General features: G+C 55.9%; 1 protein-coding gene across 1 annotated transcript; it reads right to left on the reverse strand.

Moving 5' to 3' along the window:
• Positions 1-202: 202 nt before the first annotated feature.
• On the reverse strand, positions 203-14,264 carry CLCN2 (chloride voltage-gated channel 2). Its single transcript, XM_065876786.1, has 24 exons — positions 14,184-14,264; positions 11,796-11,952; positions 11,518-11,649; positions 11,046-11,174; positions 10,826-10,959; positions 10,643-10,720; positions 10,475-10,553; positions 10,247-10,372; positions 10,065-10,149; positions 9,873-9,974; positions 8,918-9,002; positions 8,625-8,780; positions 8,171-8,240; positions 7,817-7,927; positions 7,384-7,597; positions 6,924-7,057; positions 6,508-6,680; positions 6,267-6,381; positions 5,976-6,049; positions 5,684-5,743; positions 5,503-5,541; positions 5,226-5,330; positions 892-978; positions 203-760 (listed from the first exon to the last, which is right to left on the reverse strand). The coding sequence occupies exons 1-24, from the start codon at positions 14,256-14,258 to the stop codon at positions 566-568; spliced, it is 2,715 nt and encodes a 904-aa protein (XP_065732858.1). The 5' UTR covers positions 14,259-14,264; the 3' UTR covers positions 203-565.
• Between the last annotated feature and the right edge of the window lie 217 nt (positions 14,265-14,481).

The following is a 14,481-nucleotide window of genomic DNA, read 5'->3' on the forward strand; positions in this document are numbered from 1 at the left end:
CCCCAACCAGGGTGTTGATGAGCAAGTGGTGGTGGTGGCCTCCGCAGACCCTGCGCTCCACGCGCAGCAGGCTCTGGAGTTTTATGGCTGCCGGGGGGTGGGCGGCTGCTGGATCTGGAGCCTTGTAGGCTTTGGCAGGTGAGGGGGCCCGAGGTAAGAACAAGAGCCGGTGGGCAAAAGCATTCTACATAGAAGTGGCTCATTAGGTGTTTATTTTGTTCTATTTAAGGATTTGTTTTATTAAATTAATATAAAAATCTTTGTAAATCTCTATATACATCTGGTCACGGGAGGTTCCAGTATAAACCCATATTAGTTCTACCCCTTCCCTCAAAGGGGGAGCAGGGGTCATGTCAGGGCAGTGCCGACCTTCCTGCCCTTGGAACATTTGCTGCAGGTGGGCACTGGGTCAGATTTCAGGTAGGATGAGCCAGGAGACGCTAGCACCCCAGGCCTGGAAGCGGGGCTGGAGCTCCTGTTTTCCCAAGGCAGAAGGAACAGGAGAGCTGCAGGATCTGGGCCGACAGCCATGGCCACTGCCATCCCAGGCCACCCCTTGAGGGGATCACTGGCACTTGTCGTCGCTGTCAGAAGGACTGCCCTCCTGGGGGAGGCCGTGGCGGGACCGGGGCCCCCAGAGTGCATGCACCTCAGTGGTCTCTGTGTCACTGCTGCTGGTGGCACTGTCTCGGAAGCTGGCAAGGGGCGGCCGGACTTTCACACCCTGTGATGTGACAGAGCCCTCGATAGCCTTCCGGAGCTGGAAAGGTGAGAGGATCAGATGTGTGGACTCGAAGCTCCCTGCTCAGACTCCTCCCCAGCACTTCCCCAGGTGGCTGGACATAAGCCTCTGAGCCTTTTTGGAAGTGGAAGTGGTCACTATCATCTCACCTCCTTTAGGGTGACAATTCCAATGAGTCTGCCAATACTGGTGACGTAAGCATGGTCCACTCCCAGCAGTGAGAAGATGGTGTGAGTCTGCGGGGTGGGGAGAAAACACATTGGACTTGATGTGTGAGGGGACAGCTCTAGATTATAGGCCAGAGGGACCCAGAACAAGGTGGTGGGGGGCAGTAGAAGGGGTGAGGATGGATGGTGAGGAAGGGGACAGAACCACTGGAGGAAAAAGAAGAACAACAGAATGTTTCTGTAACCAGGCCTCAGAAGCTTGATAGTGGGAATCTTTATGTTGCTTACATTGATGGAGCAAGGGACAGAGGAAGGCTTCTTTGTCCCACGTTAGAAAGGAGGACAGAGGAGAGAACAACTGTTGAAATACGACATCAGATGATTGGCCAGGCACCGGGCTAGGTCTTTCCTACATTAACATTTAATTTCAGTAGTGTCCTGAGAAGTAAGTACGATACCCATTCTACAGGAGAGGCAACATGAAGGTCAGAGCTGAAGTGACTCGCTCAAGGTCACCAGGAAGAAGTGGCCTTGCAGCCCCAGCTCACTTTTCATCACATTACAGGAGGAAGCACAGCCCCAGTCATCCCATGCAGCTGTCCAATTAGTCATGGACCGAAGTTCCACATGCACCCCACTCCCCCTTAGGGGTATTGGTCCTGAATCCTCTGCCCCTAACTCACCTCTGCGTCCGATACATGCTTCCCATTGGCTCTCAGTTGGCTGGCCAGTTTTGGTACCCCTCCAATCTTGGCCTGTAGCACTCTACATCTCTCAAACAGTTTGCCTTTTCTGGGGCCCAAGTAGCATCCCGGGTCCTTTTGAGATGTAGCTTGCAGTCCAGGAGGACAACAGTCACGCCCATCCCCCCATGTTTTTCTTGCTTCGGGCCCTCCCCCCAGGCTTTCGAATGTAATCACCAAGGGTTCAGAAATTGTCAGGCAGTTCCCCTTGTGCTCTAAGTGGATTTTCTTGGGCCAGATGTCTTGAAAAACACTACTGACTCAGCAGTTCCTGGAATTTTTGGCCCATCATTTATCGCACTGTTTTGAGTTTACTTGTAAGTGTTTTGGCTTACTATTTGAATCAAAATGGGCATTAATAACCCAGCTTCCTGAGTACCACTTACTCAGAACTCACTGTTATCATCTTAACACTTTAAAAATGTTTTATTATACAGTGCTAAATTCTCCATCTAAGACATGACAGTAATTATAAAAAGAGATAGAAGTTCAGTTTTAGAATACACTTTTTTGTGCTCCTTCCATGCCTATGTCATAACTGTCATGTGGTTAGCAAGTTCCTCCTCATATCTAACTTGAATCCTATGTGCTACAAGTTATCTTTAATTTCTTCGTAAGACTTCAGAGGGAAACATATCGTTATATTTCCTGTTTCAATAATCCCTTAGCCTTGCCTTATCATTTAATAATCCCTCTCAGCTTCTCCCAAGGATCCTATTAAATAGTTCCCATTGATTTTCTGTTCTCCACCAACCTAATCAGAGTGAGCTTCTGGCAGACTATATGCTTTTTAGAGTTCCAAACCACTTGTTCCACTAAGCCTTACGGATTGACTTTCTGACTTTTCCCCCAACCTCCTCACCATCCTCGCCAGACAGGGCTGCAACATCCTAATGGGTTCTGCTTTCTGCCTCCCTTCCCTCCAACTTGGCTCTGCCATCCTAAGAGCTTTCTCAAACTTGAGTTAGACCCCCAGACTCCCCAGAATGGCCCATTAAGACCCTTCCCAAACTCGCCTCAGCCTGTCTTTCCAGCCTCAGATGCCGCCAGCCACCCCAGCTTCCAGCCTCAGATAATCACTCATCCTTTTCTGAGAACATCCATTTCTTCCACGCTTCAGCCCTTCCCTCACGACACCATCTTTTAAAGTCTCCTGTTGTTCACCTCTCAGTATAAGTAGTAGCAGTAACTCCTAACATGTATCGAATACTTACTATGTGCTGGGCACTGTTCTAAGTGCTTCACATGTTATCAACTTTAATCCTCAGAAAAACCTATGTTGGCACAACGATCCCATTTTACAGAGAAGGAAAGTGAGGCACAGAGGCTAAGAAGTGTGACAAGGTTTCGGGTTCAGCCCGCTGGCACTCTAGCTTCCCCCCTCCACCCACTGCTGCTCTGCAGGCGGCCCTGAATGAATGAGGCACTCTGATGGTACGGGGACGTCCAGTGGCACAGGTTCCTAAATAGTCTCCAGTGTATTCCTCTTCCCTCTGCATGTTCCTTTCCTGGACTTCACTGGGCTACTACTTACTGACTCCTCAGGCCTACAAGGACATTTTGAATTCTCATCTTGTATGTTCTTATCACTTTCAGTTCTTTATACTTTTGTTAGTTGGTTCCTCAAAGGCTTCATTTCTTCCTCTGATTTTTAAGTTTGCAACAAACACCTACTTTGTTCTTTTTCATTTTCATTTAATTAGACACCAGGGAGCCCACTGGAGGGCCCATACTTCTTGGGCTTGGAAACAGTGCATTGACAGAAAGAGGGTCAGTTTTGCCTTCTGAAAGAATCCTGGGATTGGGGCCAGGAAATCTGGCCTCTGGGCCTGACTCTGCTATATTGACTCGGGCAAGTAACCTCCTCACTGCCTCAGCTTCCCTGTGTATTAACATGGTTAAATCCACAGGCTTTTGGGTCAGACCATCTTGGATTCCAGCCCTGGTTCTGCCACTTACTAGCTGTGTAACCTTGGCCAACCTGCTTAACCTCTCAGAATCTCAATGTCCTCATAAAAACTAGAATAGAGGGGCTTCCCTGGTGACGCAGTGGTTGGGAGTCCGCCTGCCGATGCAGGGGACGCGGGTTCGTGCCCCGGTCCGGGAAGATCCCACGTGCCGCGGAGCGGCTGGGCCCGTGAGCCATGGCCGCTGAGCCTGCGCGTCCGGAGCCTGTGCTCCGCAACGGGAGAGGCCACAACAGTGAGAGGCCCGCGTACCGCCAAAAAGACAAAAAAAAAAACAAAACAAAAAAACAAAAAAACTAGAATAGAAAAACTAGAATATCACAATACCCATCTTATAGGGTGGTTGTGAGGATTAAATTAAACATGTGAAGAGCTTAGCCCACTGCCTGGCAGGTAGCAGGCACTAAGAAAAAACACGTCAGCATTATCATGATCATCGTGTGACGTCTGAGGATTAAGTAAGGTGATAGAAACGCTTTAGAGGTCTTAGGAAGAAAGGCTTTAAATAAAAGCCAAATGTATTATTCACAGGCCTATCTTCTTTTTTTCTTGCAATTGCACTGCAGTTCCCCACTCATCTTGATCCGAGGTCTTTACCCAAAGGCTTATACGTTCCTTTATTACCTTTTGCTTTTTTGTTTTCGTCCCCTGTTCTTCCTGCCCTGCTTGTCTGCACTAGGCTGGCTCTTGGGCACAGTTTGTGTCTAAGCTAGCTGCCCTAGCTGCAGACCTTGGGAAAATTCCTCCCCTTTCCCCGTCTAATGTGCTCAGAGGCTTGCACGTTAAATCTGTCAACAGTTTAGCTAAGCCCCCCTGGTTTTTGCCCAAGCAGCCTGCTGGGTGTGCCTGTACTCCCTGCCTTCGCTCAGAGGCCTGAAGGTGCCCAATGATGCCGGCTGCGCCATTCTTGGGGGGCCCGAGGCAGTCCTGCAAAGACAGCCCCTGCCCTCTGTTAGCATCAGCCTCACCCACCGCCAACCTGTCTGCACTCCAGTTTTCTCTGCATTTATGCAGGCCATTGTGCCCTTCTGCTGAGCTATCTTCCTGTGTCTCTACCAGTTTTCCTTTGGCCTACACTGAGTCAGACTTTCTGGGGTCTGACATTCCAAGCCCCCCACTAGGCACTTCTCATCTTTGTTTATCTCTTCTCTGCAGTGTCCCCAATCCTACTTGGATGTTTGTTCGCTTGTTTATTAGATTTTCTTATCCTGCCTATTTCTCACCCATTTTTTTCAGCGTGGGTGTATCAGCCTTGTCAGGCGCTGGCAGCCTCCTGCCTAGCTCTGACTCTAGAAGGTCAGAGGCCTTCTGGCTTCCACCCAGCTCCAGCCCTGTCTTTGTTGCCGCTTTGGTCCAGAGTTCCCTGGGGGCAAGGCTGAGCAGAAGAAAAATGATGCTTGGCTTCACCATAGGCAGGAAGAGGCTAAGGGGCCCTGCTCCTGGCCTCCCATCGTTTGAAGCAATGTGTTTGAAAAACATCTTAGCACAGAGCCCACTCTCTCCTGTCTCTTTTTTCCCCACTGGCTTGAGTCCAAACTTGTGGGAGGACTTAGCTCCCCACCCTGTGCTCCTGAGAGCCCAGGCGGCCCTGGGCCTCTGGCCCTACCTTGTGCAAAGAGGTCCGCTCCACCAGCTGGAAGGGGGCAGGGTCAATTTTGCAGTCGCTGAAGTTGACAGGTTCATCTAGTTGCTGCTCCTCCCACTCTAGAATCTGAGGGGACAAGACTAGGAGGGTTAGGGAGAAAGTACCAAAAGCTGCTCTCACCTCCTTGAAAGTTGGCCTGCCCTTCTTCCTACCCCATGGTCCCTCCCATGGGGACAGCAGCCAACATGATGACCGAACACACTCAGGAAGAAGAGTCCAGAGTCCAGTCACACCTTACCTCTTCAGGGGTCATCTCGCCTTCCAGGTCCGAGTCACTCTAGGAGAGAGGAAGGAAGGTTGGCAGCTAGGGGCTTGGGGGAGGTGGTGTATCTCACCAGCTCAGGGGAAGCTTACCCTGCCTAGAGCCCGGCCCTCCCTGTCTAGTGCTCCTGAGCTGCAGGAAGAGAGGGAGCACTTACCGCCAAGGAAATTCGGACCCTCTTCGGCTTGCGTTTGTCACATTTTTCCGACTTCTCCAACTTTGTTAGCGCCAAACCAGAGAGAAGAGGAGTTGATGTTATAGGGAGGAGGGAGGTGAGGGAAAGTGGTGGGGCTGGGAGGAAGGGCACAATGCAGGGACAGCTGATATCCAGGAGGGAAGAAGGGCAGGGAGAGTGGAGGCAGGCACTGCAGGGTTAACAGACAGGTGGTCTCAGCGTCAGAGAGAGAGCTGGAGAGAAAGAGCCAGATGGAGAGGCTCTAACCACTCACCTCTGAAGCAGGCTCGGGGGGCGGACTGCCACAGAAGAGGCTTCTGAGGGTGATGCCTGCCTGCTCCATGTTCCCTGTGTTCCCAAACACAAGGCCCTGAGGGCAATGTCATCTTTGCTGGAGAGGATCAGGAGAGGTGAGGAGGGCAAGGGGAGAGGTGTCCTGGTTCTGCTCCTGGCCCATCTGGGCAGCCTCTTAGCTGGGATGTGCTCCAGTAAAAAGGTTGGGCAGGGACCCTAATGCATCTCCGGGGCTGGTCTCTGGCTCCGTCGTGCTAGCAGATGGGCTCACCTGTGGGACTCTCCTTGAGGTTCATGGTGTTGCTGGGCCCCCTCTTGAGAGCAGGCTTCAGGGGCTTGTGAGTCTCCCCCCGGGCTGTAGGGAAGCCCGAGTCTTCTGTGTTCACCTGCACAGGGAGGAAGGGGTTGGGGAGCCCGTGGCCTTGGACCACCTCTAAGTCACCCTCCCAAACAGTCTACACAATGACATTTAGGAAGTCTGGGTGCCCCTGCCATGGGGCTTTTCCCCTCACCTGGAAGAGGAGGGAGGTCTCAGGGCTGGGGGGACTCTCCTGATCGGAGGGGGAAGAGGTCCGGGCAGCTCGATGCTCCTGCATGTACTGCCGCCGGCGGGCTGGGCTCAGCTGAGCCCCCAGCAATGCCACCACCTGTGAGCACTCGATGGAGCCCAGGAGGATCATAGACTCTGGATAGAGCAGGTGGGAGGACTCAGGAGCTGGGGGTGAGGCCCTCCTACCCCCCTGACCTTCTCTCACACCCAGTGTGGGGCCTTGGACACAAACCACACTCCCGAGGGAAACCCTGGCTGGGTTTGCTAGCTTACTGCCTTTGGAACCAAGGAGACTGGTCCTGAGCTCCTGCCCCTCCCCCTTCCTGAGCAGCGACCCGGGCAGATGACCCTAGCACCTGGGCCCTCTCCTGGTCTCACCAGGGGACTCTACTAGGGCCAGCACGCGGCCCTTGGTCCTGTGCAGTGCCAACCGCAGGTCCCGGAAGGTGCAGCTGAGGGCCACGTGGGGAACGTCCCGCACCATGATGTCCTCCACTCGCACCCGGTACTGCCTGAGAGCAGAGAGAGGCACGTGGTTTGCCATCAGCATGGGGAGGGTAGCCCGGAGCACCACTATCCCAGGGCCGTGAGGAAGGCCCCAGAGCCTACGGGGACAAGGGCTAAAGGGCCAAGGTGTACCTACTGCCTTCGTTCTGATGGGGTGGGTCAGCCACAGCTCCCCCAGGGAGTGGACAAGGGCAGCTCTGGCCAGGAGGGAGCAGGGTGGCTGGTCTCCCAGCCTCACTGGCTGAAGACCTTGCTGGAGGTGGGTGGGAGGGAGTCCTAGGGTGGCTTCTGCCCCTCAACCGCTCCCCCCTTGTCACCCAGTCCTCCATACTGGTGGCGGCCCCAGCCCAGCTCAGGCAAATAGGGCAGTTTCTTGATTCGGATGATGCTGTCATAGAGCGAGGGCTGTAGGCTCTGGGCAACGGCGTTGGCCAGGATGACGGCAATCATAACAGGCAGGATGTGGGCGATCTGGCCTGTGAGCTCGAACACGATCACGGCCGTGGACACTGTGTGTGTCACTGCTCCTGCCAGCGCAGCCGCCCCTGGGGACAGCCACCCTCAGTCTCCTCAGGGTGCCCAGGCCCCAGATGACCCCACCCGCCAGTCCTGTAGGGACCCTCTGGGCTGCCCAGTACAATCCTGGGGAGTGGGCTTCTGCCGCCGAGAGAAGCCTGGTTTCTGCCAGCAGGGGGCGCCAGAGCCTCCGGCCCTGTGGCCCAGCCAGGGGTTTTCCAAGACAGACGGGGACCTGCAGCACTCACCCACCACTGCATAGCCTCCAGGCACGATCCGGTAAGTGCTGCCGTCTGTGTGAATCCCGTCTGGGAACCAGGCAGCCATGCTTTCGCCCACCAGACGCCCAAATGCTGCTCCTTCAGGGAGGGGGGTGGGAATTGAAACAGGTAGTGGAGGGGGTGGGCAGGGACACTAGGAAGAGAGAGGGTCAGAGGGTAGGGGAGGGGGCCGGTGGGTCATTCAGTGCAGGGGACTGCCCTGCGGGGGCGGGGGCGGGGGCGGGGGCAGGTACTGGACCAAAACCCGCTCCCAGGCAGACAGGGGACAGCCAGGGGGCAGCCAGAGGGTGCAGGCTGGGAGAACCGCAGCTGAGGACTCACCAATAACAAAGACAGGCATGAAGGCCCCGCAGGGCACTGGGATGGTGGTGGCCAGTGCAGACATCCAGAACTGCAGGCAGGAGGTCGTTCAAACAGGTAGAGACACCTCCAGGCCCCAGGCAGCTGCCAGCTCCACCCCAGAAGCCTACCTTGCTTATCAGTCAGGCACAAACTTCCCAGCTATCTTGGAATCCCCCAGAGGTGAAGGAAAGGAGGACTCAGGCACCAGGTGGCTTGGGTTCAAATCCTCACCCTGCCATCTAGCTGTGTGACTTTGGGCCAGTTACTTAACCTCTTTGTGCCTCGACTTCCCATCTTTAAAACAGGGGTACTAATAGTACCTTTCTCACAGCATTGTGGTGAGGCTTAAAGGAGTTAACATACGGAAAGCGCTTAGAACAGTGCCCCACACCTAGTAAGTTTATGTTGGCTATACATATGTAAGGAGCCCCACCTTCATGAGAATGAAGATGACCAGGGTAAGGAAGACGTTGGCGCGTGGTGGGTTCCAGGCCTGTGAGGTTCCGGGTGGCTCAAGCTCCTCCATCAGGCCCTGGCGGACCCACGTCCGGTTGTCAAACAGGGTGACCAGTGTCTCTTTCTGTGAGAGCTGTACGTGAACAGGGTGCCTCAGGCTGGGGGACAGACAGGATGAAGGAAAGGGGCCCACAGGAGAGCAGGGACTGTTGGCTTTAGAAGGGATGCATCCCAAGAGAAAGTACAAGTTCCTGTTCTGCCTGGGGTTACCTGTCCGGCCATGAACTGTCCAAAGCCAGGGGGGAAGGTCAGAGTAGAGATGAGCAGGGTCACCAGAGCCGGGAAGAGCAGGCGTCTAGAGATGTAGATTTCATAGCATCAAATACTTACTACAGAATGATGATAGGCTTGGGTGCCCTCACATACCTCAGGGCTGAGGTCACAGCAGGGCCTTGGCTCTTACATAAAAGCACACAGTTCTGAAAGAAGGCCCCCTTTGCCATCCATGATACCACGTCTCTGAGGGTGATGGCCATCCAGGGTTATAATGAACCCAAATGCCTTTCTGTTGGCTCCTGACTCCCTAAGTGGGTAGCACCAGCAGAAAATTCATCCCCCCAGCCCTCTTTGGACACCTCTAAGCCGTGACGCCTCCCCTCACGCTCAAGTTTCTTCTGCCTCTGTCTGTTTCTCCGAGGTGACTTAACAGGGAAGGTCACACAACATATACTCCAATAAAGAGGTTAAAAAAAAAAAAAAAGAGTGAAGGTCAGTGTTGGGGGAAGCCGGGGTCACTCATGAAGTTGACCGAAGGTGCCAAAGGGAGCAGGTTCAGTTGGTTGCCCCTTCCCTGAAGGACGTCAGTCCCAACAGAAGTCATGTCTCAGGTCTCCCCACTCCCAATCCTCAGGGTCACAACTGAGAGAGCTGTGCTCCACGAGGGAAGAACTAAGACTCAAACATTCTCCAGGGAGCATTGCTATCTGGGCCAGGCCAAGAGCCTACAGGAAGCCTTAGCCTTTGATCCAAAATGCCCTCTGCCACTGACTAAAAATCCAAAAGAGACAATTTTCAGGTAATTCAAATAAAAGTCAAAACGTTCAGTCTGGAAAACACCACTGAGTGCCTGTTTTTGACTGGGCCACTATCTACCATCTCACCTGTCACCCCCCTTCCCCCAGGCCACGACCCTCACACAACCCTAAGTGCCCCAGAGTCAACTCACTTCTTCATGAGGAAACGGTTGATGGTCTTCTGCTTCCTCATCACCTGGACAATCTTCCGGTTCAGGTAGACAAAGAGCGCTCCCCCGAAGCCACTTGCAATACTGGAGAGGGAACAAGCACCTGGGTGAAAGGAGGTCTCCCCTCTCTTACCTCCTCCTCTCTGACCCACCTCAGCTCCCTCGGCTCCTCACCCAATGACAGCAAAGGCTGGCAGCTCCTGGAGGTCGAAGGGGAAGTCAAGCCGGAACCGGGTTTTGAAGAGAGCCGTAATGGTCTCTGAAGGGAAGCAGAGTAGCAGAGGGAGGTGGCTGTAGCCTCGGAGGTCCCCACCTGAGCCATTTCAGGGCTCCTCTCATGCCCCAGGTCCCCCCACCTTCATCACGGTTCCAGACTGCCAAGACCCGGAAGATGAAGGCACTGAAGGTGGCGGCAAAGAAGCCCCGCCAGTAGTTCCGCACAGCGAAGAAGGTAGAGGTGACCTCGATGCTGAAGAGCACACCTGCGGGGGCGGGGTGTGGGCAAGGAGAGCGCCCCTTGAGGCCTGGGCCTGGCCTATCGTCTCAGACCCAAGGGCAGGGCTGGGGCTGACCTGACTGCCCACCTCCAATGGGTGCCGCAAAGCAGCAGCCCACTCCCACGGCACAGGCGGCGGCCAGCATCTCTGTGTTCCGGGATTCGTTCTGGCGAGAGCGGTGGAAAGGGGAGTCGGCGTTAGTGTGGGCTCAGCAGCCCATCCCTCCCCTCTGCCTTCTCCCAAGGTCCCCCTTACCTCATAGATGCCCCCGAACAGGGAGAGGAACTTGCTGAGGAGAGCAGCACACATGCTTGCGATATGCACAAAAGGGCCCTGGGAGGTGGGGGCAGGTGGTGAGTGGGGAAGGGGCACACCCTGACCTTGGCCTGGCTTCTTCCTCCACTTGATGGACTCCTTTATTCCCTAACCTGCACTTACCTCTTTGCCGAGGGGCATCCCACTGCCGAGGGCACAGGTCAGCCCGATAACCTTAGCTACGAAGGTCTTGAGGGTGAGGTATTCCTTGAGCACCACTCCCCGCAAGATGGTCTTCATCTCGGGGATGCCGGACCCTGGAAAGGCACAATCCCAGGACAGTCATTTGATGTGCCGGTTTCAGGAGGTCCCATCTCTGCCCTCTCTTTCTCTTCTATTGTACCGACAGCCTGAGGAGCCAGGATCTGTGTGAATCCAGCAGAGAAAGTGATGAGGACGACGGGGTAGGTGACCCAGGCCAGATACTGGAGTAAGAGGTTAGTGTTCAAGCCCCGGGACATCCACTGCTGAGCTGTGGGGAGAGGATGTGCCATTGGAGCTCCGAAGCGCACACCCAGTCCCCGCCTGGCCACTGGACATACTGGTGTGACAAGGTGTCCCAGGGAATATCACACAGAGCACAGGCACAAGGGGTAGGGAGGGGGCTAGAGGGCATGCACGGAGACAAAGATCACTATAGGTAAGAGGGTCAGTTGGACAGGCATGGCAACAAGTTGTGGCCTATGGGAGTGTCAGTGATTATGCCTGAAGATGGGGCAGTCAGGCTGGCCGGGGGAAGTGGTCAATGGACAAGTGTGGCATAAAGGAGGCAGGTTGGTTCTCCCTAGCCCTTCCCCACCAGCCCTTGTCCTCACCCTGCAGGCAGGCAGCGATGGCATAGTCCATGGCCCAGCTGACCAGTGCCATGAGGAGCCCCAGCAGGACCAGGAAGATCCAGTCTTCACCAACCCTGGACACTAGGAACTTATGGCAGTGTACAGTACAGACTGGGAGCAGGGAAGGGAAGAAGGGGAGGCTGGCACCAAAGTGCTCCTACCCCTGTCCCCCCGCCCCGCCCCCCAAGGCAGCTCTAATGGTCTCGGACCCCCTCAGCACAGCACAGCCAAGTCCCCTGTCCCAACCCAGGTCTCACTACGGCATCGGGTGCAACGGCTCTGTCCGTATTCCAGAAGCTCTGGGGCAGCCCGAGGGGAAGGTGGACCCCTCCAGGGCTCGGGCCCTCCCAGACGGATCCGAGCAGCTTCCTCTTTGGCAAAGGCCCCAAGGTCCTGAGTATACCGGCCATACATCTGAGAAACAGGGAAGATGGGGGTCAGCAGACATGGGCCGAGTGGGGATGGAGGGAGGGCTCCTGGGGCCTCAACTCCCCTTCTCCCAGTCCCCACATTATATACCCCTTCTTGAACCCATATTTCCCACTTGGGCTTGGGGTGTGGGAACAATGCACACTGCAGATCGTGGGGGCTGTCCTGGCTGGAGTGATGGGGACAGCCACGGTACAGGGACACAGCTCTGGGGGTGGCAGAATAATTGGTCCCCTTCTCACAAGCCTGGGGAGGCACGGAGCACTAAGGAGGAGTGGGAGGGAAGGCCCCAGAGGAGGAAAAGATGGAAAAACCTACGGCAGTCTGCAAGTGGGAGGAGGGAAGGTCAGAGAATAGGGGATGGTCAAGGGCATATGGGTAACAATAAGGGCCTCATGGAACGGGGGCAGCTGCGTTGGGCCTAGGAACAGGCAGGGCCCCAATCCTTATCACGTTCCTGCTGGGCCTCTGGCTTGGAACACTCAGCTGCACCCTCCCACCCACCCTAATCCCCTTGTCCCCATTCTCCACACCCACCCCCCACCAGCCTGCCAGCCCAGCTGGGAGTGGAAAGCCTCTCTGGATGGGGAGAGAGTGCTTGGTGGCCTCAGCCCCATTCTGGAGCTGCCCTGAGACCGGTGCTGGGTTGGGGGATAGCAGAAGCAGATGGCTAGAGTGTGACCGTGAATGCTGGGGTGATGGGATCCGAGAGTGGCTGAGCAGTGGCTAGACCTGCCAAGCTGGGTGTGTGTTGGGGGGCAGGGAGGAGTAGATTCCGGCTGCCACCCGCAGAGCTTCGGGACACAAAGGGCTCCTGTTGGGGCTGGGGGGGGGTGGAGGAAGGGAAAGAGAGAGAGGAGGGAGAGAGGGAGAAAGAGAGCTCGAGCGCAGGAAAGGGACGAGAGTGAACCAGCGGGAGAAGAAAGAGGGGAAAAGAGAGTCTAGGGGAAAGGGCAGAGAAGAGAGAGAAGGAAACCAGAGGGGAAGAAGGGAGGAGGAAAAAGAGAGAGAGTAGAGTAATAAAGAGGCAGAAGGCAGGAGGGGGAGGTGAGTGAGTGACAAAAAGACAAAGGATCGGAAGGACAAGAGGGAGAGGCTGGAGCACAGAGTGCCAGGAGAGAGCTTGACCTGAGAACTCATTCCAGAGAGAGAGACCGGGCGAAGGAGATGGAGAGGTAGCTGGTGCCTGGCTTGCTAGACCAGCGTCCACGCAGATTGACAGACACATCCCACCCTGTGCAGAGGCTTACCCCTACCCTTGCTCCACCCTCACCTTTGCCACCTCTCCTGTCATCGTGTTTCATCCAGTCACTCTTTCTTGTAACTGGGCACCTCCCTAGCCTCAGATACAGCCGGCCCCCTTCTCCTGGAGAAGTTCCTTCCCTGCCTCCTTCCTGGGCAAATTCTGGCCCATGCTGATAAAAAGAGTTACAAGACCACTCCCTTCCCTAGAGTTTGGGTCCCCCACCCCAGTGACACAAGCAGAAGCAAAAGGTTTCTCAAACACTAAGTTGCAGTGGTGGTTGTGAGTCGGCGCAGATCCCAGGACCCCTGCTTCTAATGACACTGAGGGACAGCCCTGGGGTGGGGGTGGGGCTGGACACCCAGGGTCAGATGAGCAAAGGTCCCAACTCCTGCTTGACCCATCCTCCCGTAAGGCTCCTGTGCCCCAGGGTGGCAGGCCACATTTTTCCAGAGAATCCACTGAGGGGTTTCGGCTAGTGCTGGATTGCCAGCTCCCAGGGGTAAGGGCGGGAGCTGGGTTTGGGTCTGATCATCTTCCTAGCAGTGCCATGCACATAGTGGAGACAGAAGGAATGTCTCAGATGGTGGAGACTCAGTGCAGAAAGAGAAAGTTCAAGCATGTGAGTGGTGCTGGGAAGGGGTGGTAGGGTGCTGAGACTTGGACCCAAGTGGCAGTGGGGAGGAGCAAAGAAAACGTTGGTGGGGGCAGTAAAGGGAAGGACACCTGGAACAGGCACCTGAAGTCCTTGTCGTCTGCAGGCCCCCAGCCTCAGCCAGAAACCTGCATGCAGCGTTCCACCCTTTAGCACTCCAGGCTCTCAGGCCCTCGAGCCTCAGTTTCCCCAGCTCAGAGGGCTGGGGCGGGGTTAGGGTAGCCCCCCCCGCCCCCGTCCCCGTCCTCGCGCTTCCACGGGTAACCAGGAGCAGCGGTCCGGGAGCACACTCCTCAGGGCTCTGCTGGCTTCACTTACCAGGGTCTGCTCATACTGCAGCGCCCGTGGCTCCATCCCTTCCTCCGCCGCCGTCGCCCCCGCCGCCGCCGCCATCTCCGCTCACAGCCCTCTGGCCTCCCGCCGCGGCTCGGGCTTTGGCCCGGACTCGCCTCCCGGCCCGCAGAGCCCGCGCCCACACCCGTCCTGGTCCCCGTAGCCTGGGCGGCCGAGTGCAGAGTGCGGCGGGCCCCAGGCGGGCGCCGCTGGCGCAGCCTCCCGCTCTCGTCCCTCCCTCGGCGGGCGGGCCGAGGGCGGTGCCCACCGTGCTGCTCCGCCG

This window comes from Phocoena phocoena, chromosome 4 (assembly GCF_963924675.1).
Source record: "Phocoena phocoena chromosome 4, mPhoPho1.1, whole genome shotgun sequence".
Classification (NCBI taxonomy): Eukaryota; Metazoa; Chordata; class Mammalia; order Artiodactyla; family Phocoenidae; genus Phocoena; species Phocoena phocoena.

Coding starts and splice junctions, on each gene's coding strand:
- CLCN2 (XM_065876786.1), bottom strand. CDS start 14,258: ATGGCGGCGGCGGCGGGGGCGACGGCGGCGGAGGAAGGGATGGAGCCA. Junction 10,960..11,045: donor CCTGGCTCCTCAGGCTGTCG/GTACAATAGAAG, acceptor GTGCCTTTCCAG/GGTCCGGCATCCCCGAGATG. Junction 8,781..8,917: donor GACAGTTCATGGCCGGACAG/GTAACCCCAGGC, acceptor GTTCACGTACAG/CTCTCACAGAAAGAGACACT.